The 27,887-nt window shown below is 42.1% G+C and overlaps 1 protein-coding gene across 3 annotated transcripts in view; it reads right to left on the minus strand.

Annotated features, from left to right (window-relative positions):
* CYFIP2 (cytoplasmic FMR1 interacting protein 2) overlaps window positions 1–27,887 on the minus strand; it is a 133,752-nt gene that overhangs the window by 100,123 nt on the left and 5,742 nt on the right. For all 3 annotated transcript variants that reach the window (XM_008015141.3, XM_008015139.3, XM_038005523.2), the window contains exons 2-5: window positions 14,064–14,203; window positions 12,458–12,547; window positions 4,416–4,493; window positions 2,474–2,575 (exon numbers count right to left, since the gene is read on the minus strand). In XM_008015141.3, coding sequence (XP_008013332.1) covers window positions 2,474–2,575; window positions 4,416–4,493; window positions 12,458–12,547; window positions 14,064–14,180 — 387 coding nt within the window. In that variant the 5' untranslated portion in view covers window positions 14,181–14,203. The remainder of the gene's footprint in view (window positions 1–2,473; window positions 2,576–4,415; window positions 4,494–12,457; window positions 12,548–14,063; window positions 14,204–27,887) is intronic.

Raw genomic sequence — 27,887 nt, forward strand, 5'->3', positions numbered from 1 at the left:
AGATAACATGGCCTGAATTATATTTTAAAAGAGTCCCATTGGCTGCTGTGGGGAGAACAGACTCTAGGGTGCAAAGATAAAAGTGAGAGAATAGTTAAGGGGGTATTTAAAGGCTTAAAGGTGGGGTTACCATCTGACCCAACAATTCCACTCCTAGGTCTCTACTCGAGAGACATGAAAACATATGTCCACACAAAAACTTGTACATGAATGATCAACGTTTCTTCATCCTAGCCCCAAAGTGGAAATAAACCAAAGTCCATCAACTGATGAATGGATAAATAAAATATGGTACATCCATACAATGGAATAGTATTCAGTCCTGAAAAGGAATGAAATTCTGACACATGCTGTAACATGGATGACCCTTAAAAACATCACACTAACTGAAAAGAGCCAGATGGACACAAAAGACCACACATATGATTCAGTTTATATGAAATGTCCAGAATAGGCAAATCCATGGAGGCATAAAGTAGCTTAGTGTTTGCCTCGGGCTGGGATGTGGGCGGAGATGAGGGTATTATGGGGTGACGGCCAAAGGGTGTGGGATTTCTTTTTGGGGTAATGAAGATGTTCTAAAATTGATTGTGGGCCAGGTGTGATGGCTCACGTCTGTAATCCCAGAACTTTGGGAGACCAAGGCAGGTGGATCATTTGAGGTCAGGAGTTTGAGACCAGCCTGGCCAACATGGAGAAACCCCATATCTACTAAAAAAAAAAAAAAAAAAAAAAAAAAAAAAAAATACAAAATTAGCTGAGTGTGGTAGCACACACCCGTGGTCCCAGCTACTCAGGAGGGACGTGGAGGCAGGAGAATCACTTGAAACCAGCAGGCTGAAGTTGCAGTGAGCCAAGCCAGTGTCACTGCACTTCAGCCTGGGCGACAGAGCAAGACTCTGTCTCAAAAATAAACAAATAAATAAAACTGACTGCGGTGATGGATGCACAATTCTGTGAATATATTAAAAACTGCTAAATTATCCACTTTAAGTGGGCAAATTATATGGAATGTGTTAAGTATATGTCTATAAAACTGGTACCATACATTTTAAAAGGCAGTTGAACAGCAACAACAAAACGAGGCTACTGTAGTAACCCAGAAAGAACAAGAAAGAAAGAGGAGGAAGAAAAGGAAAGCAGGGAAGGAAGGGGAAAGAGAAACGATGGCTCCGCTTGAGCTCCACTCCGCTTCCATAGGCCTGAGAGGCCCAACCAGCCAGTCCGTCCTTTCCTTCAAAGACTAAGTCACACTTTCTCCTTCCAGAGTCTAAGTCCAACTATACTCTGCGAGGATGAAAATGGTCCATATATGCACTGTCCAATACGACAGCCACCATCACACAAGGCCACTCAGCACTTGCAATGTGCCTAGGATTACTGAGGAACTGAATTTTTCATAGTGTCTCGTTTCATTTTTTTCCAACCTACCTCATGTTTTGATTAAAAAATTTTTTTTTTACTCATGTTTAGCTTTTAATCTTTATGTTTTTCATGTTGTCACTTTTTAATTAAGGTAAGTACCCACATGTGGCTAATGGCTATGGCACTAGACAGCATAGTTCTAAATTATTCCAGATCCTCCCTTCTGTAAATACCTCTCGTCAGGGGACTCTCAGTTTCACACTCAATCAGTTTCTGGATAGTTCTTCTCTCCTGGCCCTGCCTTCCCAAAAAGATTTTGGGCTCCCGAAGGCAGGTCCATGATGCTAACAGCCGCTGCAATTTGTGAAACCTACTCTGACCAGGGTCCCACTTGGCTCTTTACAAACAGACCTCATTTATTCTCACCATAAACCTGTGAAGCGGGTCATTTTCAAGGTGAACAACCCCAAGGTGTCAGAGACATTAAATAACTCACAAGCACACAGTTCGAGAGTGAAAGGGCCAGGATGTGACTTGGGCTTCTCTGCCTCCAAAGGCCATGCTCCCCGCCCAGGCTGCATACCCACACCCCACCTTCCCATTTCCCTCACACCCAGGCCCTTCATTTTATTTCTTAAACACAGCAAGCTCCTTCCAGCCTCAGCCTCAAGGCTTTTGCCTCTGTGATACCTTCTGCCTGAAACCCTTTCCTCCTGGTCACCACAGGTCAGTCTCTCTCTCTATACTCTCAGCTCAAATGCCACCTCCTGAGAGGCTGTCCCTAAAGCAGCACCCACATCACAGGCACACCCAAAATTTTTCAAAATGTTATTTTACTCAGAGAATTTATTACTCCCTGAATATTAATGTGTATTGCTTATTGTCTGTCTCTCCTCGTACACAAAACACACTCACATACTCACTAGGATGAAAATCACGAGGGCGGGGAGACTCATCTGTCTTGCTCACTCAGGGGTGTGTAAGGCACAGTTAAAAAACATTTGCTGAGTGAATAAATACCATGGCAAAAAAAACTGCAGATCCCAATGATTAGAAGACTAGAGGCTTTTTCAGTTCTCCAGATGCAGACCTGCCCCTCCCCACTCACCTGAAAATACATGAACTTCATGAGCTTGGTGACCTCCGGCTCCAGCACCTCCACTGTCTTCTCATAGATCTCTACTCGGTTGGGCTGCTCGTTGCATTTCACCTGTGGGGGATGGTAGGGGCACACACATCCTGGTTTGCCCAGGCAGTCCTGGTTCACACCTGTTGTTTTCTTACTGTTTTTTGTTTTGTTTCGTTTTGTTTTTGAGACAGGGTCTTGCTCTGTCATCCAGACTAGAGGGCAGTGTCATGATCATGGCTCACTGAAACCTCAACCTCCCAGGCTCAAGTGATCCTCCCAACTCAGCCTCCCAAGTAGGTGGGACTTCAGGCATGCACCACCACATCCAGCGAATTTTTATAGTTTGTGTAGGGATGGCGTCTCACTATGTTGCCCAAGCTGGTCTTGAACTCCTGGGCTCAAGCAATCCTCCCACCTCAGCCTCTCAAATTGCTGGGATTAAAAGCATGAGCCACCATGTGCGGCCCTGTGGTCTTATTAATAGGGCTCTTTTTCACTCTCAAATATACCTGATTTTGGGTGATAACTGATCTGCTCATCCCAGTGAGAGGAGATTTGGGTAGCCCCTGCTTCACCAGGATGGCAGGGGGCAGAAATGCTCCCCAGACACTGGCTGCAGGAAAGGAAACAGTTCGTCCCAAGAACAAAACCCTCCTTCCTTTTTCTCAGTTCTGTGCCCTGTCCGTGAGCTACTGACATGTTCATGTTGATCTGCAAGCTCTCCCTCCTTCAGTCTTTCCCCTGTCCCCACTCCAGCAGGGTCCAGCTGCATTCTAAGCAGAGAGAAATGTTCTTTCCATTGTTCTGGATACACCTGGGACAAAGCTCCCCTAGGCCTACCCAGGCCCATTTCCCCTGCTCTGCAGTTTTCACCAGTGTGCACATCAGAAACCCATGGCAGACATCCTCACAACGCACACGCCAAGACTGCTAATGGATACACGGGATCTGAAGAGTGAGCCAAGGTAAGCACAGGGACATTCTTCACACTATTGCTTAGAAAGTCTTACAATGGCAGCATCATGCTAAATATCCACCAGTTGACAATTAAGTGGATAAAATATGCTACAATCACATAATATCACTGTGAGCTGTTAGAAGGAATGAGACAATTCTATGTAACCAGGAAACAAAGTCACCATAAACAGGCGAAAAAAGTGACAGAATAGTCAGGTCCCATTTTTGTTAAGTGAAACAAGACAGCATGTTTGCTCATATATAAGACAGGCATAGAAAATCTGAAAGGATGCAAACCAAACTATTAATAGTAGTTATTGCTGGGGCCTAGAATTAGGAGGAAGGGGGAGGAATAGTTTCTCTTTACACACCTGTGGCTTGCTGACTTTGTTGCCATAGGACCTGCTAATTATATGCTGATAGCATTGATGGTAATAAAAATATCTGTATGTGTCAACATGAAAAAAGTCAGTAATTAAGAATTAAGTGGGGAAAAACGCAAGTGGCAGAACAATATAAACATGAAATAATACATTTTTGTAAATAATAATTTACAAAATAATATCACACCAGGAAAAAGATCCAGAAGAGTATGTCACAAAGTGTACATAGCCATCCTATGGCGGGAGGTGGGTTTGAGTGGTTGGGATGAGGCAGTGGGAACATCTCACTTTTTACTTCATACCCTCTGCAGTGGTTTTGGTGTCATGTAGTTACCATATACTGCTTTGGAAATAAAATATATTGAACAAATGTGTTTTCAGTCCCTCGACATGGGTCCCTGTCATCACTTTTATGGGAAGCTCTCTGAATGTCTTCCAGGTTCTTCCTTGGATAAGAGGACCTGCTTTACTCCCTACCATGTGGGAAAAAAAAAAAAGCTCAGCTCTCTGGTTTGGGGATGAAGTTGGGGTTAGTAATGTCCTCTGGAGGGGAAAGAGACACACAGCAAGGACAGTCTCACCTGGGGAATGGCCCGGGAACAGCTGCGCCAGGTGTACAGCATGACCGCATACTCATGTCCTTCCTCCAGCATCTCATTCTGAAATGGTAAAACAGCCTCAGCAGGGAAGAACCAGATGGGTGCTACCAGGCTTCAAAAGCCCCCAGGTCCTCACTGCTTATGGAATGGTCCATGGACCCACAGCATGGACATCACCTGGGGACCTTACTGGAAATGCAGAATCTCAGGCCCCTCCCTGGGCCTACGCAGTAAGAATCTGCATTTCAACAAAATTCCCAGGTGACTCACATACACAATGAGTTTGAGAAGAACTCATCCTCAGGCCACATTTTCCCAAACAGATGGATGGCTACCTTAGAAAGAATGGGGCAGACCTATGCGCCACCCAGATATAACATTAGCAAGAAAATAAGCAAGTAGCAAAACAGTATGTACAGCAGATAGGTTAAAAAACAAAACAGAAATAGTTATGAAAGTATATTATCAAAACTGCCTTTGCAAAGATTACGACAGTGAGAGAAATCTGACATAGCTGATGCCATCTTGCTTCTAACCTCCAAACTGTCCTTGGTCATTCTTGGATGCAGGCTAAGCTAACTTTGGGAGGAATTTCGTTGACATTTAACCTTAAAGCAAGGAAGATAACAGCCCTTTCCAAAACTAAACTGCCTTTGTAAAACTAATGAAAGTTCACAAGGTTAGGATTACGAGAGGTGCATGAATTCTGCTTAAGATGTAGGCATACTTTCCATAATACCTTACTACTTAGGAGTCATGTGGCCGGAGGTCACAAGATTTGGGACTTCCCCAATTGCTCTTACTAATACCAACACTATTGTAGAATGTAAGATTGGTCTTTTGAGAAGTTCTTCAGACTGACTCCACCTGGACTTTTGGGACTCGACTGGTCCAATGGCCCCCACCCAGAGGCAGCCTCAGCACATGAAGCTTGTTTTCTACACTCCATGACTGCATCCCCAATCAATCAGCGCCCATTTCCTAGCCCCATGCCCACCAAACCATCCTGGAAAAAAGTCTAACCTCCACGCTTTTGAGGAGACTGATTTGCATAGTAACTATGTCTCCTTTGTGGGCAGCCTCATATTGACTAAACTCTTTCTTTACTGCAATACCACTGTCTCAGTGAGTTGGTTTTGTCTGCCGTGGACAGGAAAAACCCGTCAGGTGATTTACTGAAAAAATTTTCAGTGCAACATGCACCAAGCTATGAATAGCAAGCGCTCCGTGGGGCTGGATTGTTTTGCATCACTTTTTAAAAAGTCTTACAGCACTATAATGCTCACACTTTTATAAGAGCCCATGTACTATCTCATAAGCAGGAAAATGATTAATATCAATTTTTAATAATAAGCAGAGCAGATGGGAAAACCGACAACAGCATGAAAAACTAATGTGAAAAAATACAGTGATGACTCATCTCACTGAGGAAGTGTTCCTGTGGAAAGAGACCTAAACTCAAGGTCCAAATATCTGGGCTCAAGGCTGGGCGTGGTGGCTCACACCTGTACTCCTAGCATTTTGAAAGGCTAACGCGGGTGGATCACCTGAGGTGAGGAGTTCAAGATGAGCCTGCCAAAATGGCAAAACCCCGTCTCTACTAAAAATACAAAAATTAGCCAGGTGTGGTGGTGGGCACCTGCAATTTCAGCTACTCGGGAGGCTGAGGCAGGAGAATTGCATGAGCCCGGGAGGCATAGGCTGCAGTGAGCTTAGATTGCACCACTGCACTCACAGCCTGGGTGACTTCGCCTCAAACATACATACATACATACATACATAAACATGTGGGCTAAAATACCAGCTTCATCACTTATTAGCCCTTTAGTCTACTGTAAATCACTTATCCTAAAATTCTCCACTTAGTCATCTGTTAAATCACGATAATAATAATCTCATAGAATTTTATGAGAATTAAATGGAACATACACACATACTCTTGGTAATCTATGAAGTGAGTCAGGACAGTAATCTGGCAGTGTTACAACGCGTTAACCACAGATTTACCATTCGACCCAGTAACTCCTCGGTATGTGTATACCCAAGAGTACTGAAAACAAATATCCACACAGAAAAATGTGTAGATTCAAGATTTGCAAGTAACACAAATATTCATAGCAGCATTATTCAAAATAGCTCAATAACCTGAGTGTGCATCAACGGATGGATGGATAAGTAAAATGTGGCATATCCATACAATTAATTATTTGGCAAAACAAAGTAATGAACTACTGATACACGCTGCCACATGGATGAACTCTGAAAACAGTATGCTGGTCAGGCATGGTGGCTCACGTCTGTATACCAGCACTTTGGGAGGCCGAGGCAGGTGGATCACCTGAGGTCGGGAGTTCGAGGCCAGCCTGATGAACATGGAGAAACCCCGTTTCTACTAAAAATACAAAATTAGCCAGGCGTGGTGGCGCATGCCTGTAATCCCAGCTACTTGGGAGGCTGAGGCAGGAGAATCGCTTGAACCCAGGAGGTGGAGGTTGCGGTGAGCCAAGATCATGCCATTGCACTCCAGCCTGGGCAACAAGAGTAAAACTCTGTCTCAAAAAAAGAAAGAAAAGAAAAGAAAAGAAAAGAAGAGGAGAGGAGAGGAGAGGAGAGGAGAGGAGAGGAGAGGAGAGGGAGAGAAAACATTATGCTAAGTAAAAGAAGCCAGACACAAAAGGTCCCATATTGGATTATTTATTTAGATGAAAATAGGCAAATCCATAGAAACAGAAAGCATATTAGTGACTGCCAGGAGGTGGGGGGGTGAGAGGAATTGGGATTGATTGCTAACAGGTCCAGGGTATCTTTTAGGGGTGATGAAAATTAGGTAGTAGCCATGGCTGTATAACATTGTGAATATGCTAAAAACTACTGAATTGTACACTTTAAATGGAAATACACCTTGAAAAAAAAGTCAACAAAAAAAAGAATTTTACTAGGCCATCTCTTTTTATAAATGTTTGTATCTATGTTAAAAAATGAACTTCAGGTCGGGCGTGTTGGCTTATGCCTGTAATCCCAGCACTTTGGGAGGCCGAGACGGGCAGATCATGAGGTTAGGAGATCGAGACCATCCTGGCTAACACGATGAAACCCTGCCTCTACTAAAAATACAAAAAATTAGCCGGGCATGGTGGCAGGCATCTGTAGTCCCAGCCACTCGGGAGGCTGAGGCAGGAGAATGGCATGAACCTGGGAGGCGGAGCTTGCAGTGAGCAGAGATCGCGCCACTGCACTCCAGCCTGGGTGACAGAGCAAGACTCCATCTCAAAATAAATAAATACATAAAATAAATAAACAAATAACTTTATTTTAAAATCCACATATCACCATTTCATAATATCTTATTAGTACAACAGCAGATTAATTTACTTATGACAGTTCTGTTTTCAACAGCAAATGTCATTGCCAAGTCACACTTTCAATGATTAATTTAGAGAACTTTGAAAATCAGTAACATGTTGTCCTTGAGAACAGGGAGAGCCAATCAAGCCTGTGGGTCCCGCAGTCATCTGCCTCAGAACACATGTCAAAAAGGGGAAGTGACAGTCAGTCATGTAAGGAACATGTGTCTACTTTTAGCACTGAACTGCCTGCCAACAGGTGTAATTCCAACTCATGCATTCAGTGAATGTTTAATTGGGTACTCACGGGTCCCAGGCTCTGTGCTTTGTGCTGCGAACAGTGCAGTGAACAAGAAGAATGTGAACTCTGCCCTACGGACAGTTTGGCCATCAGCCAGATCTGTCATATAATTATGCTGGAATGTAGAGGTTAGGATTATGTGGTGGAAAGAGCCCTGAGTGGGGAAACTTGAGTACTGGTCCTCACTCTTCTTGGGCCCATCTTTTAATTTTTAATGTCTTAGTTTCTTTATTTGGAGGTAAAGAGTTGGCCTGAATCATTGGTGTTCAACCCTGGTTGTACATTAGAGTTACCTGGGGAACTTTGATGCCTAAGCCAGGCCCCAAACTAACTAAATATTTATCCCTGGGGATGGGGTGGGACACTGGTGTGTTTTTTTAACAATCCCCAGGTTGATTCTCTTGTGTAGCCCACATTGACAGCTTCAGGACTAAGGATCTCTAAAGTCCTTTGCATTTCTAATATTCTGAAAGTCCACAACTTAAATCCAATGTGAGTCTGGCTCAAATTTTCTGTAGTGACAGATTCAGTGATCACTCAGCCCCCATCTGACCCCCAGCAAAGAACCTTCAACTCTTCCATAGAGTTGGTCAGTTATGTGGTTTGCGCACTTCCCCTCCTCTCTTCTCTGGTTATCCTGCCCTTTGAGAGATTCACCTTGCCCAAGTAGGGGCAGGAGACATACAAGAAGATGAGCATCTCATATGCCCACATTGCTGCCGAGAAGCTACCCCAGAAAGACTGGGAAAGGCATGAGGAGGACACTGTTGACCGAAGGGAGATTTTGATGTTATCCGGGAATGTCAGCATCGCATGCCACTCATGACTCATGCCTAAGCCACATCAACACTCTCCCTGTGTAGGCAGAATAATGGTCCCCCAAAGAGGTCTGTACCCTAATCCCTGGTGCCTGTGAATATGTTCCTTCACAGGGAAAGAGGGAGTTTACAGATGTGATTAAGTTAAGAGCCTTGCAATGTGGGTAGCGGGGTGGTGGTGGTAATTCTGGATTATCCTGGGGAGCCCAGTGTAAACACAAGGTACTCATAAGCAAAAGAGGGAGGCAGAAGAGTCAGAGGAGATTTGAAGATGCAGGCAGAGATCAGAGTGACGTCACTGCTGGCTGGGGGCCACGAGCCAAGGAATGTAGACACCTCTAGAAGCTGGAAAAGTCAAGGGAACAGACTTTCCCCTGGAGCCTGCAGAAGGAATGTGGCACCCTGATTTTAACTCAGTAAGACCCATGTCAGACTTCTGACCTGACAGAACTGTGAGCAAATAAATCAGTGTTGTTCTAAGCCACTAAGTTTGTGACACTCTGTTAGGGCAGCAACAGAAAATGAACACCATCACCCTCCAACCTAGCCCCTCCTTCCGACTGCCCTGTTGGTGACCTGACCTGGTCTTCCTGGGAACTCAGTCAGTGCAGTTCCAGCTGACTGCTAAGCCAGTGTCCCTCACATCCACATCCTCTTAGCTGTACCCCAGTGCCATCACCCTCATTTGACCTTGAATACCTGCAGTGTAGATAACTTTAATTATCTTGACAAATTTATTTGCCCCATTCCTACTTGCAACTCATTCTACATATAACTAACACATGGAACCTGTCCCCCAAACAGAGTTCTGTCACATCTCTTCTAAGGATAAAGATTTTCCATTGCTTTTAATTTTTTATTAAATAAACTAAAGCCTTCTGTTATGGGCTAGACTGTGTGCCCCCCAGATTTATATGTTGAAGCCCTAACCCCACAGGACCTCAGAATGTGACTGTATTTGGAGATAGGGCCTTTAAAGAGGTAATTAAGTTAAAATGAGGCCATTAGAGAGGGCCCTGATCCAATCTGACTGGTGTCCTTATAAAAAGAGGAAATTCGGACACACAGAAAGAAGGTGCCAGTGATGTGTGCACAGAGAAGAGACCACGTGAGGATGCAGAGAGAAGCAGCCATCTGGAAGCCAAGGAAAGAAACCTCAGGAAAAACCAAACCTACGGACACCCTGATCTTGGACTTCTAACCTCCAGAATGGGGAGAAAATACATTTTTACTGTTTAAGCCACCTCGTCTGTAGCACTTTGTTATGGTACCCAAGCAAATGAATACACCCTCCATGCCCCAACACTTTATTTGTAGGGAATCTATAAACAATATCCCTATATGTACTTTACAGTCCAAACCAGTCACTCCTTAAAAATCCTTGCCCTGTGCCTTTGCTCACACTGGCTCTTCCACATGCTGTGCTCTCCCCATCTCATCTCTGACTGGTAAAATTCTAACTGTGTGAGACAGCATGGAACAGGAGAAAGAGATCAGGACTGGGAGTCAGTCCTGGATTTCAGGTCCAGTCCTGTGATTTACTAGTTGTGAGATCATGAGCAACCTGCTTATTAACTTTTCTAGGCCTCAGTTTTCTCATCCCTAAAATGGACATAATGATCACTTTGCAAGTCACAGGGCTGTTATAAAGCCCCAATAATATAATATATGAAAATGCCTTACATATATTTTAAAGTATACTGTGTCTATAAGGTATCATTATCCTCCTACAAGGCCTCACACAAAAGCCACTTCCTTCATCAAGCTTTCTCTGACTCTCTCAAGGTTCCTTCAAAAACACAGAACTTTGAACTTTTATCATGACATTTACCCCTAACTTCGCACATTTTTGTTTGTCTGCAAGGCATAGTCTGGAGCAAAGGTTTTGTAGTCAGAAAGACCTTGATCTAGAGCTGTCACTTGTCAGCTGCAGGACCCTGAGTAAGTTACGTAATTTTTCTGGGCTCCAGTTTTCCCCATCTGCAAAATGGATATGACAATAGAACCTACCTCACAGGGTTGATGTGAGGAGCAAATGAGACAATGCATCTAAAATATCTGTATAGAAAAGGCATTCAATAAATGGTAAGTTTGTCAATTTCCCACTTGACTCACTGAGGATCAGGAGTGGCTCCTATCTGTCCTTGCATCTCTCTCCAGCATTTACACAGTCCTCTGTGGGCACCAGCGACACAATACTTATTGAATGAATGAGCAGGGTTTGTCAACCCAAGGTTACGGGAAAATAACTGATACAGTGCTATGGTTGGAGTGTGTTCCTCAAAGTTCATGTGTTAGAAACTTAAACCTCCAGTGCAACAGTGTTGAGAGGTGAGAACTTAAGAGGTGATCAGGTCACGAGGGCTCTACCCCCATGAAAGAATTAATGCTGTTATTACGGGGGTGGGTTCCTTATAAAGGATGAGTTTGGCCCCCTTCCCTCTCTCTCCTACCCACGTCATGCCTTCTGCCATGGCATGACGCAATAAGAAGGCTCTCACTGGATACTGTCCCCTCAATCTTGGACTTTCCAGCCTCCGTAACCATGAGTCAATAAACTACTACTCTTGTGTTTTTTGAGATAGGGTCTTGCTCTGTTGCTCAGGCTGGAGTGCAGTGGCATGATCACAGGTCACTGCAGCCTCAACCTCCTGAGCTCAAGCGATCCTCCCACCTGAGCCTCCCACGTAGCTGCAACTATAGGTGTGCACCACCTCATCCAGCTAATTTTTAAATTTTTTGTAGAGACAGGGTCTTGCCATGTTGCCCAGGCTGGTCTCGAACTCCTGAGCTCAGGGGATCCTCCTGCCTCAGCCTCCCAAAGTGCTGAGGTTAGGGGCATGAGCTACTGTACCCGGCCTAAGCTTCTACTTATTATAAATTACCCAGTCTGCAGTTTCCTTGTTATAGCATCACAAAACGAGCTAAGACATATAGTGTCAAAGGTCTATGGAGCCACAGGCAGGGTCTATGGAGCCACAGGCAGGGTCTATGAACACAGAATTTGGAATTCTTTAAATTGCAGTGCTGCATGAGAATAAAAGCAATGGAAGCCCAATAGAGAAGGGGAGGAGCCCTCCACAGATGAATCAGACTCTAAGAGAGAAAATAAGAACTAACCCTATTTGCACGTGATTTAGGTCATCAGCTTTTTTGAGTAACTGTTACTCCAAAACCAAAGCCAATGTCCCTTTTTCAAGGAACCTTTTGCTTTGCTCGAGACAAAATTCCACACATTCATTAACCTGTAAACAAGGCAGGATCCAATCACATGTTAACCCAAAAAGCTATAGGAGCTCAGGGAAGTGAGTAGTGGAGACTCAGTTGGGCCCTAACAGTTAAGGAGTATTCACAAAGCCAGACGATAAAGGGGAACAGTATGTTTCTAGGCACGGAGAGGGGATGGGGCAGAATGTAAGAGTGGGCTTAAGCAGATGCTTCTGACTGAGGAAGGGGGTTCTTAAGAGTAGGTGTGCACACGCCTCTGGCGTGAGAAGCTGCCCACGACCCCTGCCAGCCCAGCAGGGAGCATGTCTGCACATGTGGATCACAGAGACTTACCATGCTGGAGTGAACTGTAGCCTGCTCAATGTACCTTGCAATGCCCGTGACAAATGCATTTCTGTCTTCGAAGTTCGTGTCAAAGTTAGCCTGTGGAATTAGAGGACAGGAACACTTTGGTTGTTAGAAAGCAGTTCCCAGTTGGCTGGGCATCCAGGGAGCAAACTGCTGCCGACAAACAATGCAAGTTCTCTGTGGGGACCTCCTGCTGCATCACCTTTCATCTTGCCCCTTCCCCACAAAGTCCTACTCTCAATCACACTGGGCAGGAGCTGGCGATGACAGGGCCCGCCATCTGCTTCCCATCAGTAATCAGGTTCACTCGGCTGAGCTTAAGAAGCAGATGCTTAAATTCCACAAGCCCAAATAGCTGCTAAAAGTTAAGATGGGCATTGCTTTGATTAGGCAGTTCCAGAAATACTCACCCAAGGGTGTGGATATATAGGTACAAGAATAATCACTGTGGCAGTTTTTTGTGATTTAAAAAAACTATAAACAACCCAAATGTCCAGCAACAGTGAAAGGCTAAATATATATATATATATATATATATATAAAAAATAGCATATCCACAAATGGACTTTTAAGTACCATGAGGTGGCTAAGCATAATGTGGTAGTACCATGGCATTGTCAAGGAAAAATATCCATAATAAATTTTAAGTTAAAAAGCCAACTCATAAAGCAATAAATATAGTATGGTTTCCTTTTGGTAATAACATATATATGTATATATACACAAACACATATATGTATATTTGGTAAAAAAGGTATATATAGGCATAGTTATAGAAAAAATTTATATGTTTTTGTATACTTTTTTGTGTACTTTTCTTTATTGCTTATAATAAAAAAGATATTTCTATAATTAAAATTTTAATCTGGGTTAGAAGATGTGAATCAATGAAGTTTATGAGCCGAACCTTCAAGCATGTGCTTCATACATGCACTGAAAGAAATTTAAGAATTTATTATGTATTTATATTTAGTCTCCTTTTGCTGTCTGAGAACTATCGAAAGGTCAAACACAGTTAAAACTTTCAAATTAGCATATGCTTTCTTAACATGGCATCTGGCCTGGCACACCCAGACAACGGGCTATAAGCTTGACTCCCCGCCCTGATGGGTCATAGTTTGGAACAATCTGATGGTGGTTTATCACAAGCTCTGCTATCTTAGGCAAAAGTAAACAACTGTGACCAGCTTCCCTGAGCCATGAGCTGCTCTGGGGTGTTGTAGTGTCCTCCTCACACGCATGAAGGAAAAGTAATTACCCAGGCAGGCTCTGGGGTTTCTAAGTTGCAATATTTAATTCATGAGGCCAGAGCTGCCAAAACCTCGGTTGGTACAGCAGCAAGAATAGCCAGGAAGGTATCTGGGGGTCAAAGCAGAACAATAAGACTTCCCTATGGGAGGGAAACAGTCCTGCAGCACATTTAGTAGCTAATCTGTTCCTTACACTCAGCTCCACCAGTGCACAAGGGACTCCATCAGCTCACGACCTTTCACCTTCTAGATGCAGACCTCTCCTTCTGCCTCAGGGCAAACCCTCTTAGGGGATCCCCAGAATTCCTGGGCCCCCTGGTGCTATCTGCCATTTCCATTACCTGGTACATGATGGAGGAAGGCGGGGGCTCGATGCATGGCTGCTGGTCAGGGAGGGGAAGCTCTTCAAGCAGGTCCACGTTGGACAGGGCATCTTCCAGGGTGACGTGCGTGGTCATGGCTGCAGTTTCTGTATTCTGCACTGTGGGAAAGGAAGAGAAAGTCAGTGGAGAATTTCAGGGGCCTCTAAAATTCCTCTTAACCACACCATGTCCAGGATCCTTAGGGAGTACAGAGAGAGTTAAAACACATTGAGGCCACTTCTACTCACCACTTCTTCCCAAGGTGTTCTCAGTGTGTATCTTTTATATCTGAGGATCTCTTTATGGCTAACAAAGTACTTTGTGTGTACTTGGTCGATCCTCACCACCACCCTCTGTGATCAACGTGGAAGGTGGCACTCTATCCATATAACTGATGAAAAATCAAGGCTCAGAGAAGTTATGTGATGCCCACACAGCCACGTCACCAGGAGCGAGGGACCTCAAGTGGGATGTGAGGACATGGGTCATGGTTAGTTTCTCCACCTTTCGTTCTTCATAAGGATATTTATGAGTTCCACTCTTAAATTACCATGCAATACAATTATCCATGATGGTGACAGCCAAGATAATCAACTGAAAACCAAAGCCCAGGTTTTTAGGCTAATTAAATTGGGATTAAAATAACTCAATTCCTGCAAATCAACCTTCCTTGCAAAGATGGAGGAGCCATTGTCTTCCTTGGCCTGGGTATGTTTTGTGAGTCACATCAAACAAATCAGCCCTAAATGGACATTTCTGTGTCTTAGATCCTGGCACAGCACAGCTGCTTTGATTGTATGATTGGCAGGATTAGAAGCTGAAGAGAATCTGAACAGCACAGTTACCCAACTCGAGCTAATTCCTATTTTAAGAACTCAGCACCCAGCAAACAGAATACTCATTTTTCCCCCCAAACATATGTGAGACACTGCTTAAAAACTAATCACGATTTAGGCTATAAATCAAGTTCCCACAAGTTTCTTCAAAAATGATAGCCTACAGGTTACATTCACTGTTTATTAAATGTAATGCAATGAAATTAGAAATCAATAATGCAAATTGTAGCAATAAAATCCCATACCTTTGAAAAAGTGTAAAACATACTTCAAGGTCATTCAAAACTAAAAGAGGAATTCCAATAGAAATGATAAGATATTTAGAAATGAAAGATGGGAAGCACTAATACATGTCTTCAACACATTTAGCTGAAGGAAAAGTGGAACTAAATGAAGTTAATGTTGCACTAAAAAACCTTAAGAGAACAAAAGTCAGCCCAGAGAAATGAGAACAGAGGGACTGAGAGTTACAAAGGCAGACATAAAGCAAAAAACAAAGCCAAAAAAAAACCATAACAGTAGAGGTAAACAAAAACACTAAAAGCTGAGTTCTACAAAACAGCTTTTAATAACAATAATAAAGCCAACCCTAAACACACATGATTAAGAGAGACACAAAGAGAAGGGCCACTGTGCTTGTCTGAGAACCCCTTCCTGACCACCTTCGATTCCAAGGAGTTGTGAGATCCCTAGGCTGGAATTTCTCCTGTGAATGTCAGCGAGTTTGCCTTGCTTGCTAGGAAATACGGTGTCTGACATTAGGGGGAAAAAGGACCATCAACACAAGAATTTGGTACAGGGGCTGCAAAGGACTAAAACAACTGCAGAATATACCCAAGGTCATGCCGCCCCGAGACGAATACCTTCCTTAGGCCCAAGGTTGGGAGGGCAGAATGGGGCTGAGCCTTCACTGGCTGCTGTGCAGCTAACCAGATTCACATTTCACTGAGTTCTCGAACACACCTTCCCATCACGTACCATGGCAACAGCATATGCTGCATCCAGTGAGGGCTCACTGAGCTCAGAGGTAACTTCCCCATCTGCCCTCTGCAGAAGGCTGGTCTCCTAGGGTGGTTTCAGGTCCTCTCCACACCTAAGTTTCTTCCTCTTCTCTACCCCACAGTTCTAAGTGTGGCATTCAGTTCTACAGCAAAACCACTTCACTGATCCATTGAAAGAAAAGGAAAAAAAGACTCTCTTCCTTCTTACACTACTACTAAGTCCATTTTACAGGAGGGAGTAATGATTTTACTGGGCATAATGATCTTCAGCCTCCAAAGCCCTAGTAATTCTCTTCATTAATTCCAATTATAACAGTAAAACATTTCTTTAGCCCTTACTTTGCGTCAGACACCACGCGAAGTACTCAACTATTTCATTCTTGTATCCACCCTATAAAGGTAGGTACTATGATTACTCCCAGTCTATAGATGAACAAACAGAACCTCGGCATTTAATTTCATAGGATCAAGCGCTGGCAACTGGTGGAGGGAAGGCTGGCCCAGGTTTGTCCAGCTCCATAGTCTGAAGTCAGCTTCATTACTACATACTTCCCTCCAAGGACTCATGCTCGCATTTTGAGATTACACTTGATGAGTGGAGGTTTATTTCATACCAACCTCTACACTAGGTGTTTTCAAAAACTATGCATTAATGGTTCTTAGCCCTGCTTGCGCCAAAAAATCATGTGCACAGCTTCTTAATAACAAAATGCCTGGGTTCCAACCAGGGGACCAGGAAGACTGCATTTGAAAGGTGTCCTATCTCATTTTCAATAAGGAAAATCCAGATGAAACTTACAAGGAGATACACCATTTCTCACTGATTAGATCGACTCAAATCCAAAAGTTTGACTACACATGCTGTTGGCAAGGCTATGGAGAAAAAGGCTCTCCCAAACATTGTTGGTAGGCATGGCAAAATGACACAACTCCCGTGGGAGGAAATCTGCAATATCTAACAAACTTCCATAAGCATTTTACCCTTCGACCAGCAATCCCACTTCCAGAAATCTGTCCCAAAGATGCACTGACAAAAATACGCAAAGATATATGCACAAGGCCATTCACAGCAGGACTACTTGTGATAGCAAAAACTGAAAACAGCAAACATGCATTGATATAGTTAGGATACTTGCCCTCACCCAAATCTCATGTTAAATTCTAATCCCCAGTGTTGGAGGTGGGGCCTGGTGGGAGGCGTTTGGATCATGAGGGCGGGTCCCTCATGAATGGCTTGGGCTATCCCCTTGGTGATGAATGAGATCTGAGTTCACAGGAGATCTGGTCATTTAAAAGTGTGTGGCACCCCCCTCCCCCACACTGCCCACTCTCTTGCTCCTGCTTTCACCATGTGGTATAACTGTTCCCCCTTCTGCCTTCTGCCATGACTGAAAGCTTTCTGCAGCCTCCCCAGAAGCTGAGCTGATGCTGGCACCACGCTTCCTGTACAGCCTGCGGAACCTTGAGTCAATTAAACTTCTTTTCTCTATAAATTACCTAGCCTCAGGTATCTCTTTATAGCAGTGCAAGAATGGCCTAATACATCCATTAACAGAGGAATGTCTGGATAAACTATGGTGCCACCATACAGGGAAATATGAAGCAGCAGGAAAATTAAGTGAGGACCCTCTCTACATGCTACTACGGGTGATCTCCAGGACATGGTATGGAGAGCATGCGCTCATTTACCCAGGAGCGGGGGCTGCAGATGTCTACACACACATCTTCTACTTAAAAAATAAACCATGGAAAGGCAAGCCACATACTTTTAAAAATTAGTTACCTATGGAGAACAGGAAAAGAAGGGAAAACAGTTAACAGGCAGAGATAGGGGCTAGAATACTTTGAATATGTCTTATTTTGTAGATTTGACTTTGAAAGCATCAAAACATTTTACATACTTACAAAATAAAATGTAAATTTATAAAAAGTGGCCCCCAAATCGAAAAGTAAAACGAAACAAATGAATGTATATATGTTGTACTATTGGAGTAACTCCACAGAAAGGGACTATTATTCCAAGTGATTTTAAAATTGAGCCATGTGCTGGAAGAGCCCTGATGGATCACAAAGACATCTAATAAAAGCTTGATTTTTATTACTTTGTTACTGTTAGATGAGCCTGTGAACCAACTATTATGCTGAGAATTGGTAAACAAAAGCAAACATTTAACCTGTCTTTCCTAAACAAACTATACCACCAGATAACCAAACTATAGAAGAGATGGATGTTTCTTTCCATAAAAGTATTTTTTTCCTTTTTAAGATAAAAAGACAATATCCTTGTTTTCCAACCTCTACAAACAAATGGATCTAGGCACTGATCATCATCAGCTGCTAACATCCCTAAATGAAAGACAATCAAATATTATGTGCTTAATGACGGAAAAACGCACCAAGAATGCTGGATCTAAAACAAAGCACCTGAATCTAATTAGGCCTTTCATGCCAACTCACAGGAAATATAAGAGGGCAGAAAAACATGCTATACCCCAGTGATGTAATCAGCAAAATACAATCTATGACAAATTCTGCAGGACAAATGACTCAGGACCTCTAACATACAAATTGCAAAGACAGAAAAGAGAGATGGGAGGAAAATCTATAGATTTTGAAGAGACCGAACACACTATCACGTGTGGACCTTATTTGGATCCTATTTCAAACAAACCACCATACAAATAAAATTATAACTTTATGAGAAAATTAGAAAATTAGTACTGACTGGATATTTGATAATATGAAGGAAATATGTTATTTTATTTAGGTTTGATAATATCAAGGTTAAGTTTTAAAAGAGCCTTTATCTTCTTGAAATACCTACTAAAATATGGATAAAAGGACACAGGGGTTTGCTTCTAAATAATACTAGATGGGGGAAGAGTGAGTAAAAACGAAACAAATTCAGCAATAAGTTAATAAGTATAGATTGTGTGTGACACATACATAGAGATTACTGTATTTTTCCATCCAATTTTATATATGTTTCAAAGTTTTCATAAAATCCCCTAGATCAGTTTATAAGCTCCCAGCTCTTATCCAACTTTCCTTTTTTCTCCCATAACTAGGTTTCTTCTGGGCTTCTCAAACTTAAAAAACACCCATTTACAGATGGGCATGGTGGCTCACACCTGTACTCCCAGCACTCTGGGAGGCTGAAGTAGGTGGATCACCTGAGGTCAGGAGTTCGAGACCAGGTTGGCCAACAGTTCAAGACTAGTCTGACCAGCCCGGTCAACTTTTCTTACTAGAAATCCCGTTTCTACTAAAAATACCAAAAAAATTAGCTGGGCGTGGTGGTGGGCACCTGTAATCCCAACTACTCAGGAGGCTGAGGCAGGAGAATCACCTGAACCCAGAAGGCAGAAGTTGCAATGAGCCAAGATCATGCCATTGCACTCCAGCCTGCGCAACAAGGGCAAAATTTCATCTCAAAAAAAAAAAAAAAAAAAAACCCCAAAAAACAAAAAACAAACAAACAAAAAAACCCAACTCATTTACCAGAATAACCATTAAGTTTTCCTCTGCAGCCTAATAGTACCCCTGAACATCCCTTGAAGAGAATCAATAAGTGAACAACCTACAAAGCTAATAAATTAGGAGTCTATTTATGTTAATGCTATCTTTCTTCTCCCCTGGCAAATACAACTTCTATAGTGGATTTCTACAAGCTTTGGTAGATCATTCAGTGCCTAAGGGAGAAGGAAATCAACATTTTTAGCTCACGTGCTGGTAGGCATTGCCAAATCCACATCAATCGGAAAGAAAAAATATTCTGGAAATTTGAACAGAGGTATAAATGAAAATAAGAACATACTTCTTTTCAGCCCAAGTGTCCTGCCTGTTTTGCAATCTTCCAAGTGAGAATGATTCTTTATGTTCAGTCTATGAACATGTGACCATTTCATCATTTTGGAAAAGAAATTAATAAAATATTTAAAAGTTAACAGTGTTCTGGGAGTATCATTTACCAAACACAGCTGCAACTTCTCAGTGGGGGACATTCATGACCGATTTAAATGCAGTGTCTTCAAAACAAACTCAGTCAGTGGCCTGGTTTCACCAAAAGCAGTACTAACATTGGGCTCACAAGCAATTTGCTTCTGAGAAGGGGAGCTTTAGGTGCCCCCCCCATGCAGAAATGACTGACAGACCCCAAGCAAGAGGGGGATGGGTCCCATAAATGCAGGATGGCTGCCAGGAGAACATGGCTTTGGAAATGCAGGTGCTGACATTCATAGCTTAAACCCTGCTTCTTTATAAGCAAAATACTTGCATTGTCATTATCTGTTTGATTTTCTGGAAAGAAATGAACTATTAAGACGTTTTACTGAAGTGAAATATTAGGCTAGTGTAGTGGGTAAGCTTGAGTTCGGGGTTTGAATCTGTCATCTGCCACTTACAAGCTATATAACCAATAGCATGTTCCTTAACCTCTCTGAGCCTCAGTTTCCTTACCTTGTAAGGGTGACAATTTATAATAGTGCCTGTCCTCAATGTTTATTTTGATTATATAACTACAGCATGTAGTATACTTAACACAGTAGCTAGCAAAGACGTAAGTGTCAAAAGACAAAATTACAATAAATTTATAGAATTAATTGCCCTTAATTTGTGATTTATGAATTGAAGCACCTCCTTTCTATACAATAGAATGAAAGCTCCCACTGGGCAATAGCAAAACAGTGGGTTTTGTAATGTGGGAAAAAGGAAACACAATAGAAAAATAAATGATTAGTTAACATCAAGTTACTTCAGGTTACTTTTTTGTAAGCATTAAGGCAGAGGGGATTTGCTTATTATGCTGACTTAGGTGGAGAGTGGCATTTAGCATGAGTGACTCCATTTTGGTTTGGTCTGGTTTTTAGGGGCCTAGTACAGGAGCTTAGTCTTAAACAATGGCCTCCCATACTTTTGTTCAATATTAGCTAGTCTGTGGCCTGTTTTCAATAGAGAGGATGAATTAAATACTGCAACAATTCTCCTACCAAAAAAAGGAAGGTATTATTATTATCACTCTAATATCTCAGTTGTATAGGTTCTTCACATTGATTTTCTCAATCACAACTATCCTGCAAATTCAACTCAGCAGATGTAATTTTTGCTGTGTTTCTGAGGACACTGTGTTATGGAGAAGTAAACACTTTTATTCAAGGTCACATGGTCAGCTAGTGGCAGAAGTAGGGTAGAAACAGGGTATCTTGACTTCCAGTTCTACCCCTTTTCTTCTAGACCACACCTGGTTTTGTACCTTTTCGAAACATGCTAAGCACATTTTTTTCCCAGTTTGGCTGCTTTTTACTTTCTCAAGAAGAACACAACTCTGCCAAGCTAAAGATTAGGTAACTGTCACCTTTGTGTTTCATGAACATCAAGAGGCCAGGAAATACTTTCCATGTCCGTATGGCTCTCCAGCCAGAGGCTATATAAGTATATATACACACACAAACATACTGCACACACATATACATAGACATATACACATGTGTATACATATATTAGTACAAAGAAAATATTATATAAATATAAAAATAAAAGGGAGATTTAGATTGTTCCTATTAAAAAAATTTACAGTCATTTGCCCCATAATGATGTTTCAGTCAACAGAGGATCATATATACGATGGTGTTACCATAAGATTACAATATCATATTTTTACTGTACCTTTTCTATGTTTAGGTACACAAATACTTCCCATCGTGTTGCAAGTGTCTACAGTATTCAGTACAAGAACATGCTGTACAGGTTTGCAGCCCAGGAGCAATAGGCTATACCACATAGCGTAGGTGTGTAGTGGGCTATGCCATCCAGGTTTGTGTAAGTGCACTCTATGATGTTTTCTTGGCCTCAGAATAAAACCCAAATACTGCCACTTCTTCCTCCCATGCCAGGGTAGACACTGCTAATTGGTAATGACTCTATTTTTCCACTAATTCTACAGACAGCTTCAGAATCCTCATGAAATACTGAGCTCCAGGAAGCCACCAGCAATCAATCTGAGTTTGTCCATGAAATAAAACATAACATGCCCTTTCTGGAGTAGAACCATGCATGTGAAAGCTCGTCAAGGTCAGGGACCATTTTTTTTTTTACCTATCACTGAAAATACAGAGACCTTAGCAGAGTGCCGCAAACAGATTAGGTACTGGGGAAGTACTGAATGAAAGAATTCATGAACACACCTCAGTCTCCTGACAATATAGAAGACAGGAGACGACCTGAAGTTGGCCATGTCCTTACTTCCAGTTTTTCCATTCTTTCTTCTTCACTATTAATAACACAGATAAGGCCGGACTTGGTGGCTACACAGATAAGGCTGGACTCGGTGGCTCACGCCTGTAATCCCAGCACTTTGGGAGGCCAAGACGAGCAGATCTCCTGAGGTCAGGAGCTTGAGACCAGCCTGGCCAACATGGTGAAACCCCATCTCTAATAAAAAGCCAAAAATTAGCTGGGCACAGTGGTGCGCACCTGTAGTCCCAGCTACTCGGGAGGCTGAGGCAGAAGCATTGCTTGATCCCGGGAGGTAGAGGTTGCAGTGAGCTGAGATGGAGCCACTGCTATATCTGGGTGACAGAGTGAGACTCTGTCTCAAAAACAAAAACAAAACAGCTAATTTAAATCAGCATACAATACATAGTCATATCCATAAACTGCCAGGATAATTCTTAATATTTTTTTCTAGAGATTCTGTTTTTTGCCAGTTTTTATTTTAGAAGAAAGCTTTATATCACAATCACAGATAGAAAACCAATATTATATGCCATAAACACACAGGAGCCATAAAAAACACAGTAATGAACATAAACACAGGTCTGGGTATTATCTGAAAATCATTCCATGTTCACCACTGATACCCACACAAGAGACATTTTAGTGTAGAGGTGAACTGGATAGCCTGAGTTAGAATCTTACCTCTGCCAATACCTAGTTGTGTGACCTTGAGTAGGTGACATAACCTGTCTGAGCCTCACTCTCCTCATTTTGGTATAAGGGATAATGATAGTTTCTATCGATAGTTTCTATCTCACAGGCTTTGAAAACTAAATGAGTTAATCCTTGTAAATGGCTTGGCTGGTAGAAAGTGCTCGATAAAAGTTAGTGCCTCAACAAAACTGAATCTAGAAACATATAAAAAAGATTATGCACCATGAACAAGTGAGATTTATCCCAGGAATGTTAAGATCAGGTTAACATTAACATCAGAATATCAATTAATGTAATAAGCTATACCAATAAAGGTCAGAAACCATATTATCTCAATACACACAGAAAAAGCATTAGACAAAATCTCAACACCTTCATGATAAAAACACTCAAAAAACTAGGATTAGAGAATATCCTCAACTTGACCATAAACGGCTACAAAAAACTCTTAGCTAATATCAAACTTAATGCTTTCCCACTAAGATCAAGAACAAGACAAATAAGCCTGCTCTTAGCACTTCTATTCAACATCGTACTGGCAGTCCTAGCCAAGGTAATTAGGCAAGAAAATTAAAAGACATCTAGATTAGAAATGAAAAAGTAAAACTATTCCTATTTGCAGATAACATAGTCTTGTATATAGAAAATCCATGAAAAATCCACTAAAAACTATTAAAGTCATAAACGAGTTCAGCACATTTGTAGGATACAATATCAGCATACAAAAATCAGTTGTGTCTCTATATACTAGTAATGCACAATATGAAAAGAAAATTGAGAAAACAATTCTATTTATAGTAGCATCAAAAATAATACAATACTTAGGAATAAACTTAATAAAATAAGTGCAAAACATACACTCTGAAAGCAATAGAACTCTGTTGAAAAAAATTAAAGAAGACCTAAATAAATAAAAAGATATCCCATGTACATAAGCTGGAAGACTTAATATTGTTAACACAGCAATACTACCCAAACGAATCTACAGATTCAACATAATCTCTATCAAAATCTCAGCTGGCTTCTTTGCAGAAATTGACAAGCTGATCCTAAAATTCATATGGAAATTCAAGGGACTCACTCAAGATAACTAAGACAATCTTGTGGGTGGGGGGAACCGAACAAAATTGGAAGACTCACACTTCCTGATTTCAAAACATGCTGAAAGCTACAGTAATCAAAATTGTGCGGTGTTACCATGAAGACAGACAATGAACAATGATAAATTGATGGAACTGAACTGAGAATCCAGAAATAAACACTCACATTTATGGTCAATTGACAAGAGATGTAGAAAGAATATTCTTTTCAACAAATGATTCTGGGACAACTGAATACCCACATGCAAAATTTGTTTTATGGTGTGAGGTATAAATAATGTAATATATAATAAATTAATTCAAAGATCTATGTAAGAGCTAAAACTATAAAACTCATAAGAGTACATCTTTGTTACCTTGAATTATGTAATAACAAAAACACAAGCAACAAAATAAAAAATAAACTAAACATCTAAATAAAAAAATTTGTGCTTCAAAGGACACCATCAAGAAAGTCCATCCACAGAATAGAAGAAAATATTTGCAAATCATGTATTTGCTAAATATATAAAATATGTAAATAATTATTGGCTGGGCACAGTGGCTCATGCCTGTAATCCTAGTACTTTGGGAGGCTGATGGGAGAATCGCTTAAGCCAGAAGTTCAAGACCAGCCTGGGCAACAGAGCGATACCTTGTTTCTACAAAAAAAAATGTTTTAATAAAAATAAATGTAAAAATGAATTCTTAAAACTCATTAATAAAGACTACCTGATTTTAAAAATAGGCAAGGAACAGATTTTTCTCCAAAGATATACACATAGCCAATAAGGACACAGAAAGATTAATGTCCTTAGTTATTAGGGAAATGCAAATTGATACAACTTCACACCCACTAGGATGGCTATAATCAAAAGGACAGACAATAACAAGTGTTGGCAAGGATGTGAAGAAACCGGGAACACCGTTGCTAGTGGGATTGCATGATGGTGCCGCACCTTTGGAAAATCAATTGATATTTATTTCCTCAAATTTTTAAACACAGAGTTACCATTTGACCCAGCAATTCTACTCCTAGGCATAACCCCAAGTGAAATGGAAATACATGTCCACACAAAAACTTGTACATGGATGTTCATGGCACCATTATTTGTAATAGCTAAAAAGCAGAACTAAAATATGCATCAACTGATAAAATACGGTACAGCCATATGGAATATTTTTCAGCCATAAAAAGGAATTAGGTACTGATATTGATACAACATGAATGAACTTTGACAATATCATGCTAAGTGAAAGAAGCCAGTCATTAAAGACTCTGTATTCTATGGTTGCATTTATTAAACATGCCCAGAACAGACAAATCTATGCAGACTTATAGTAGACTAGTGGTTGCCTAGGGGTGGGATTGGGTGAAATAGGTGGTGCTGCTAAAGGCCATGAGGTTTCTTTCTGGGGCGCTAAAATGCTCTAAAACTGACTACAATTATGGGTTGTACAATTTTGTGGATATATTACAAACCACTGAACTGTTTTTTTTGTTTATTGTTTTGTTTTTTTTTTTAAGACAAGGGTTTTGCTCTTGTTCCCTAGGCTGGAATGCAACAGTGCGAGCTCACTCACTGCAACCTCTGCCTCCCAGGTTCAAATGATTCTCCTCCCTCAGCCTCCTGAGTAGCTGGAAAAACAGGCACCCACCACCATGCCCAGCTAATTTTTGTATTTTTAGTAGAGACGGGGTTTTGCCATGTTGGCCAGGCTGGTCTCGAACTCCTGACCTCAGGTGATCCACTCGCCTCGACTTCTCAAAGTGCTGGGGTTACAGGCATGAGCCACCATGCCTGCCCTGAACTGTATTTTTTAAATGAGTGAATTGTATAGTATGCAAACTATATTTCAAGAAAGCTGTTACCAAAAGTTAGTATTTTTATAACTACCTTTTGGGAAACTTTGGGTGTAACATAAGCAGAAGGGGTACAAAGACAGCTGGGGTTGGAGTAGGAGCTTGGGGAGTTTGGGGACTGTAACGCTGCCCCTACAAGCAGAGGTTGTGGAGAGCAAAAACCAACGGGGACAGCAGGGGAGGAAAAGAGCAATAGATACAACCATACCACCCCGCAGAGCGGCCCCCTAAACTGCAGGGGTGAACTAGACCATACAGGGCAGACCCAGCTAGCTTGTTTGTTCCCTCCCCCTGCCCCTGCCTGTTTTGGTTTCTCTGCCATCTGGCAGGTCCTGGGGCTGCCCCGCCACCGGAGTAAAGACTCCTCAGATAATATTATCTGAGGAGTAATAATATTACCACCTGTGAGGTGGGTGGAGTGACAGGTTCTGAGGTTTAGAATGAGAACAAGAAGGGAGTCTAGCTGTCTTTCTACTGATGAGGAAACCGAGGCTTAGAAAAGAGAAGGGACTTGTGCAAGGTCACTGGGCTAGTGAGGGGTGGAGCTGGGGTTAACATTGCACTTCCTGAGAAGACAAGGGAAGGCAATAGAATGACTCCTATGACACAGAGCTTTAAAAGAAAAGGAGAGGGCCAGGCATGGTGGCTCGCGCCTGTAATCCCAGCACTTTGGGAGGCAGAGGCAGGTGGATCACCTGAGGTCAGGAGTTCGACACTAGCCTGACCAACATGGTGAAACCCCATCTCCACTAAAATTAAAAAAATTAGCCAGGTGACCAGGAGGCAGAGCTTGCAGTGAGCTGAGATCGCGCCATTGCCCTCCAGCCTGGGCAACAGAGCAAGACTCTGTCTCAAAAATGAAACAAAACAAAACAAAACAAAAAAATTAGGCCAGTGTCATAGCACATGCCTGTAATCCCAGCTACTCGGGAGGCTGAGGCAGGAGAATCGCTTGAACCTGGGAGGCAGAGGTTACAGTGAGCTGAGATCATGCCATTGCACTCCAGGTTGGGGAACAAGAGTGAAACTCCATCTCAAAATAAATAAATAGATAAATAAAAGAAAAAGACAAATATTACAACAAAACTTCTGCAGCAAAACGAAAAGCCCTCTAAGAAAGGAAATACAATCAAAGGACATTACTGGTTCTCTGTGATCATCATTTATATATCTTAATAATGTAGACACTTTAAACCTGATTTAGGTTAAAATAGAGCTCTTCCTATCTTGAGAGACGGGGGCAGGGGAGGGAGGGAGATGGTGTAAGAAAGCAAAATCTCCATTCATCACAGCAGGAAGTAAATAGACAACGTGCAGAATAGATAAATCAAGAAATAGCAGTGTAAGCACATATCATTTAGAGATGACGAGGCAGCTATTAGAAGAAACAGTGAGTTAAAAGTGGCAGCTTCTAGGGGACGGTGGGTGCTGGATGGTTGTTTTTCATTATAAGGCTTTCAATATTATTTGATTTTTAAAAACATGTGTATGTATTGTTTTGATCAAAATGTAATAATTTGCTTTAGAAGACAACCACCCAAAGTCTCTGTTAGCAGTTCAGACACCTGGCTGGTACCCAGCACTGACTGGCAAGGCGGTCTTTGCTGTTTCAGTCCCTTGCTGCCTGTCTCTGGGACCAGAGGCTCCATCACCTACAGCTTCTCTCCACACAGGGGACCTGCAGTCAGAGCGGAGACGTCAAGTCAGCCTCGACTTGGGCCTCTGGAGAAGGCCTATCTTCCTTATTGTTTATGAGGAGACAGAGAAAAAGATCTTGGCGGGGGCTAAAGGACTTGCCACTTCATTTGCCGTTTTGCCCAGCTGCTTCCTGTGTTGTTAGGGTTGAGGCGGCCTTTCTGGTGACACCAAACCAGGCAGCTACCAGCGGCTCAGGGGAACGGCCTCACGCTCTCAGGAGGGGAAGTCATGCCACCAAGGTGGCTTGCTGATTTGCTCCTGCTGGGGCCCTGGGGCTGTCATATGAGGAACACCAACATGACGCGTATGTGGGGAGAGGAGCTGCCTCTCAGATGCACCTGCTAAAACTCACAAAGGGAAGCCATGCATCTGCTGCGGAAACAAAGAGCAGGACTTCA

The sequence above is a fragment of the Chlorocebus sabaeus genome, chromosome 23, assembly GCF_047675955.1.
Source record: "Chlorocebus sabaeus isolate Y175 chromosome 23, mChlSab1.0.hap1, whole genome shotgun sequence".
NCBI lineage: Eukaryota > Metazoa > Chordata > Mammalia > Primates > Cercopithecidae > Chlorocebus > Chlorocebus sabaeus.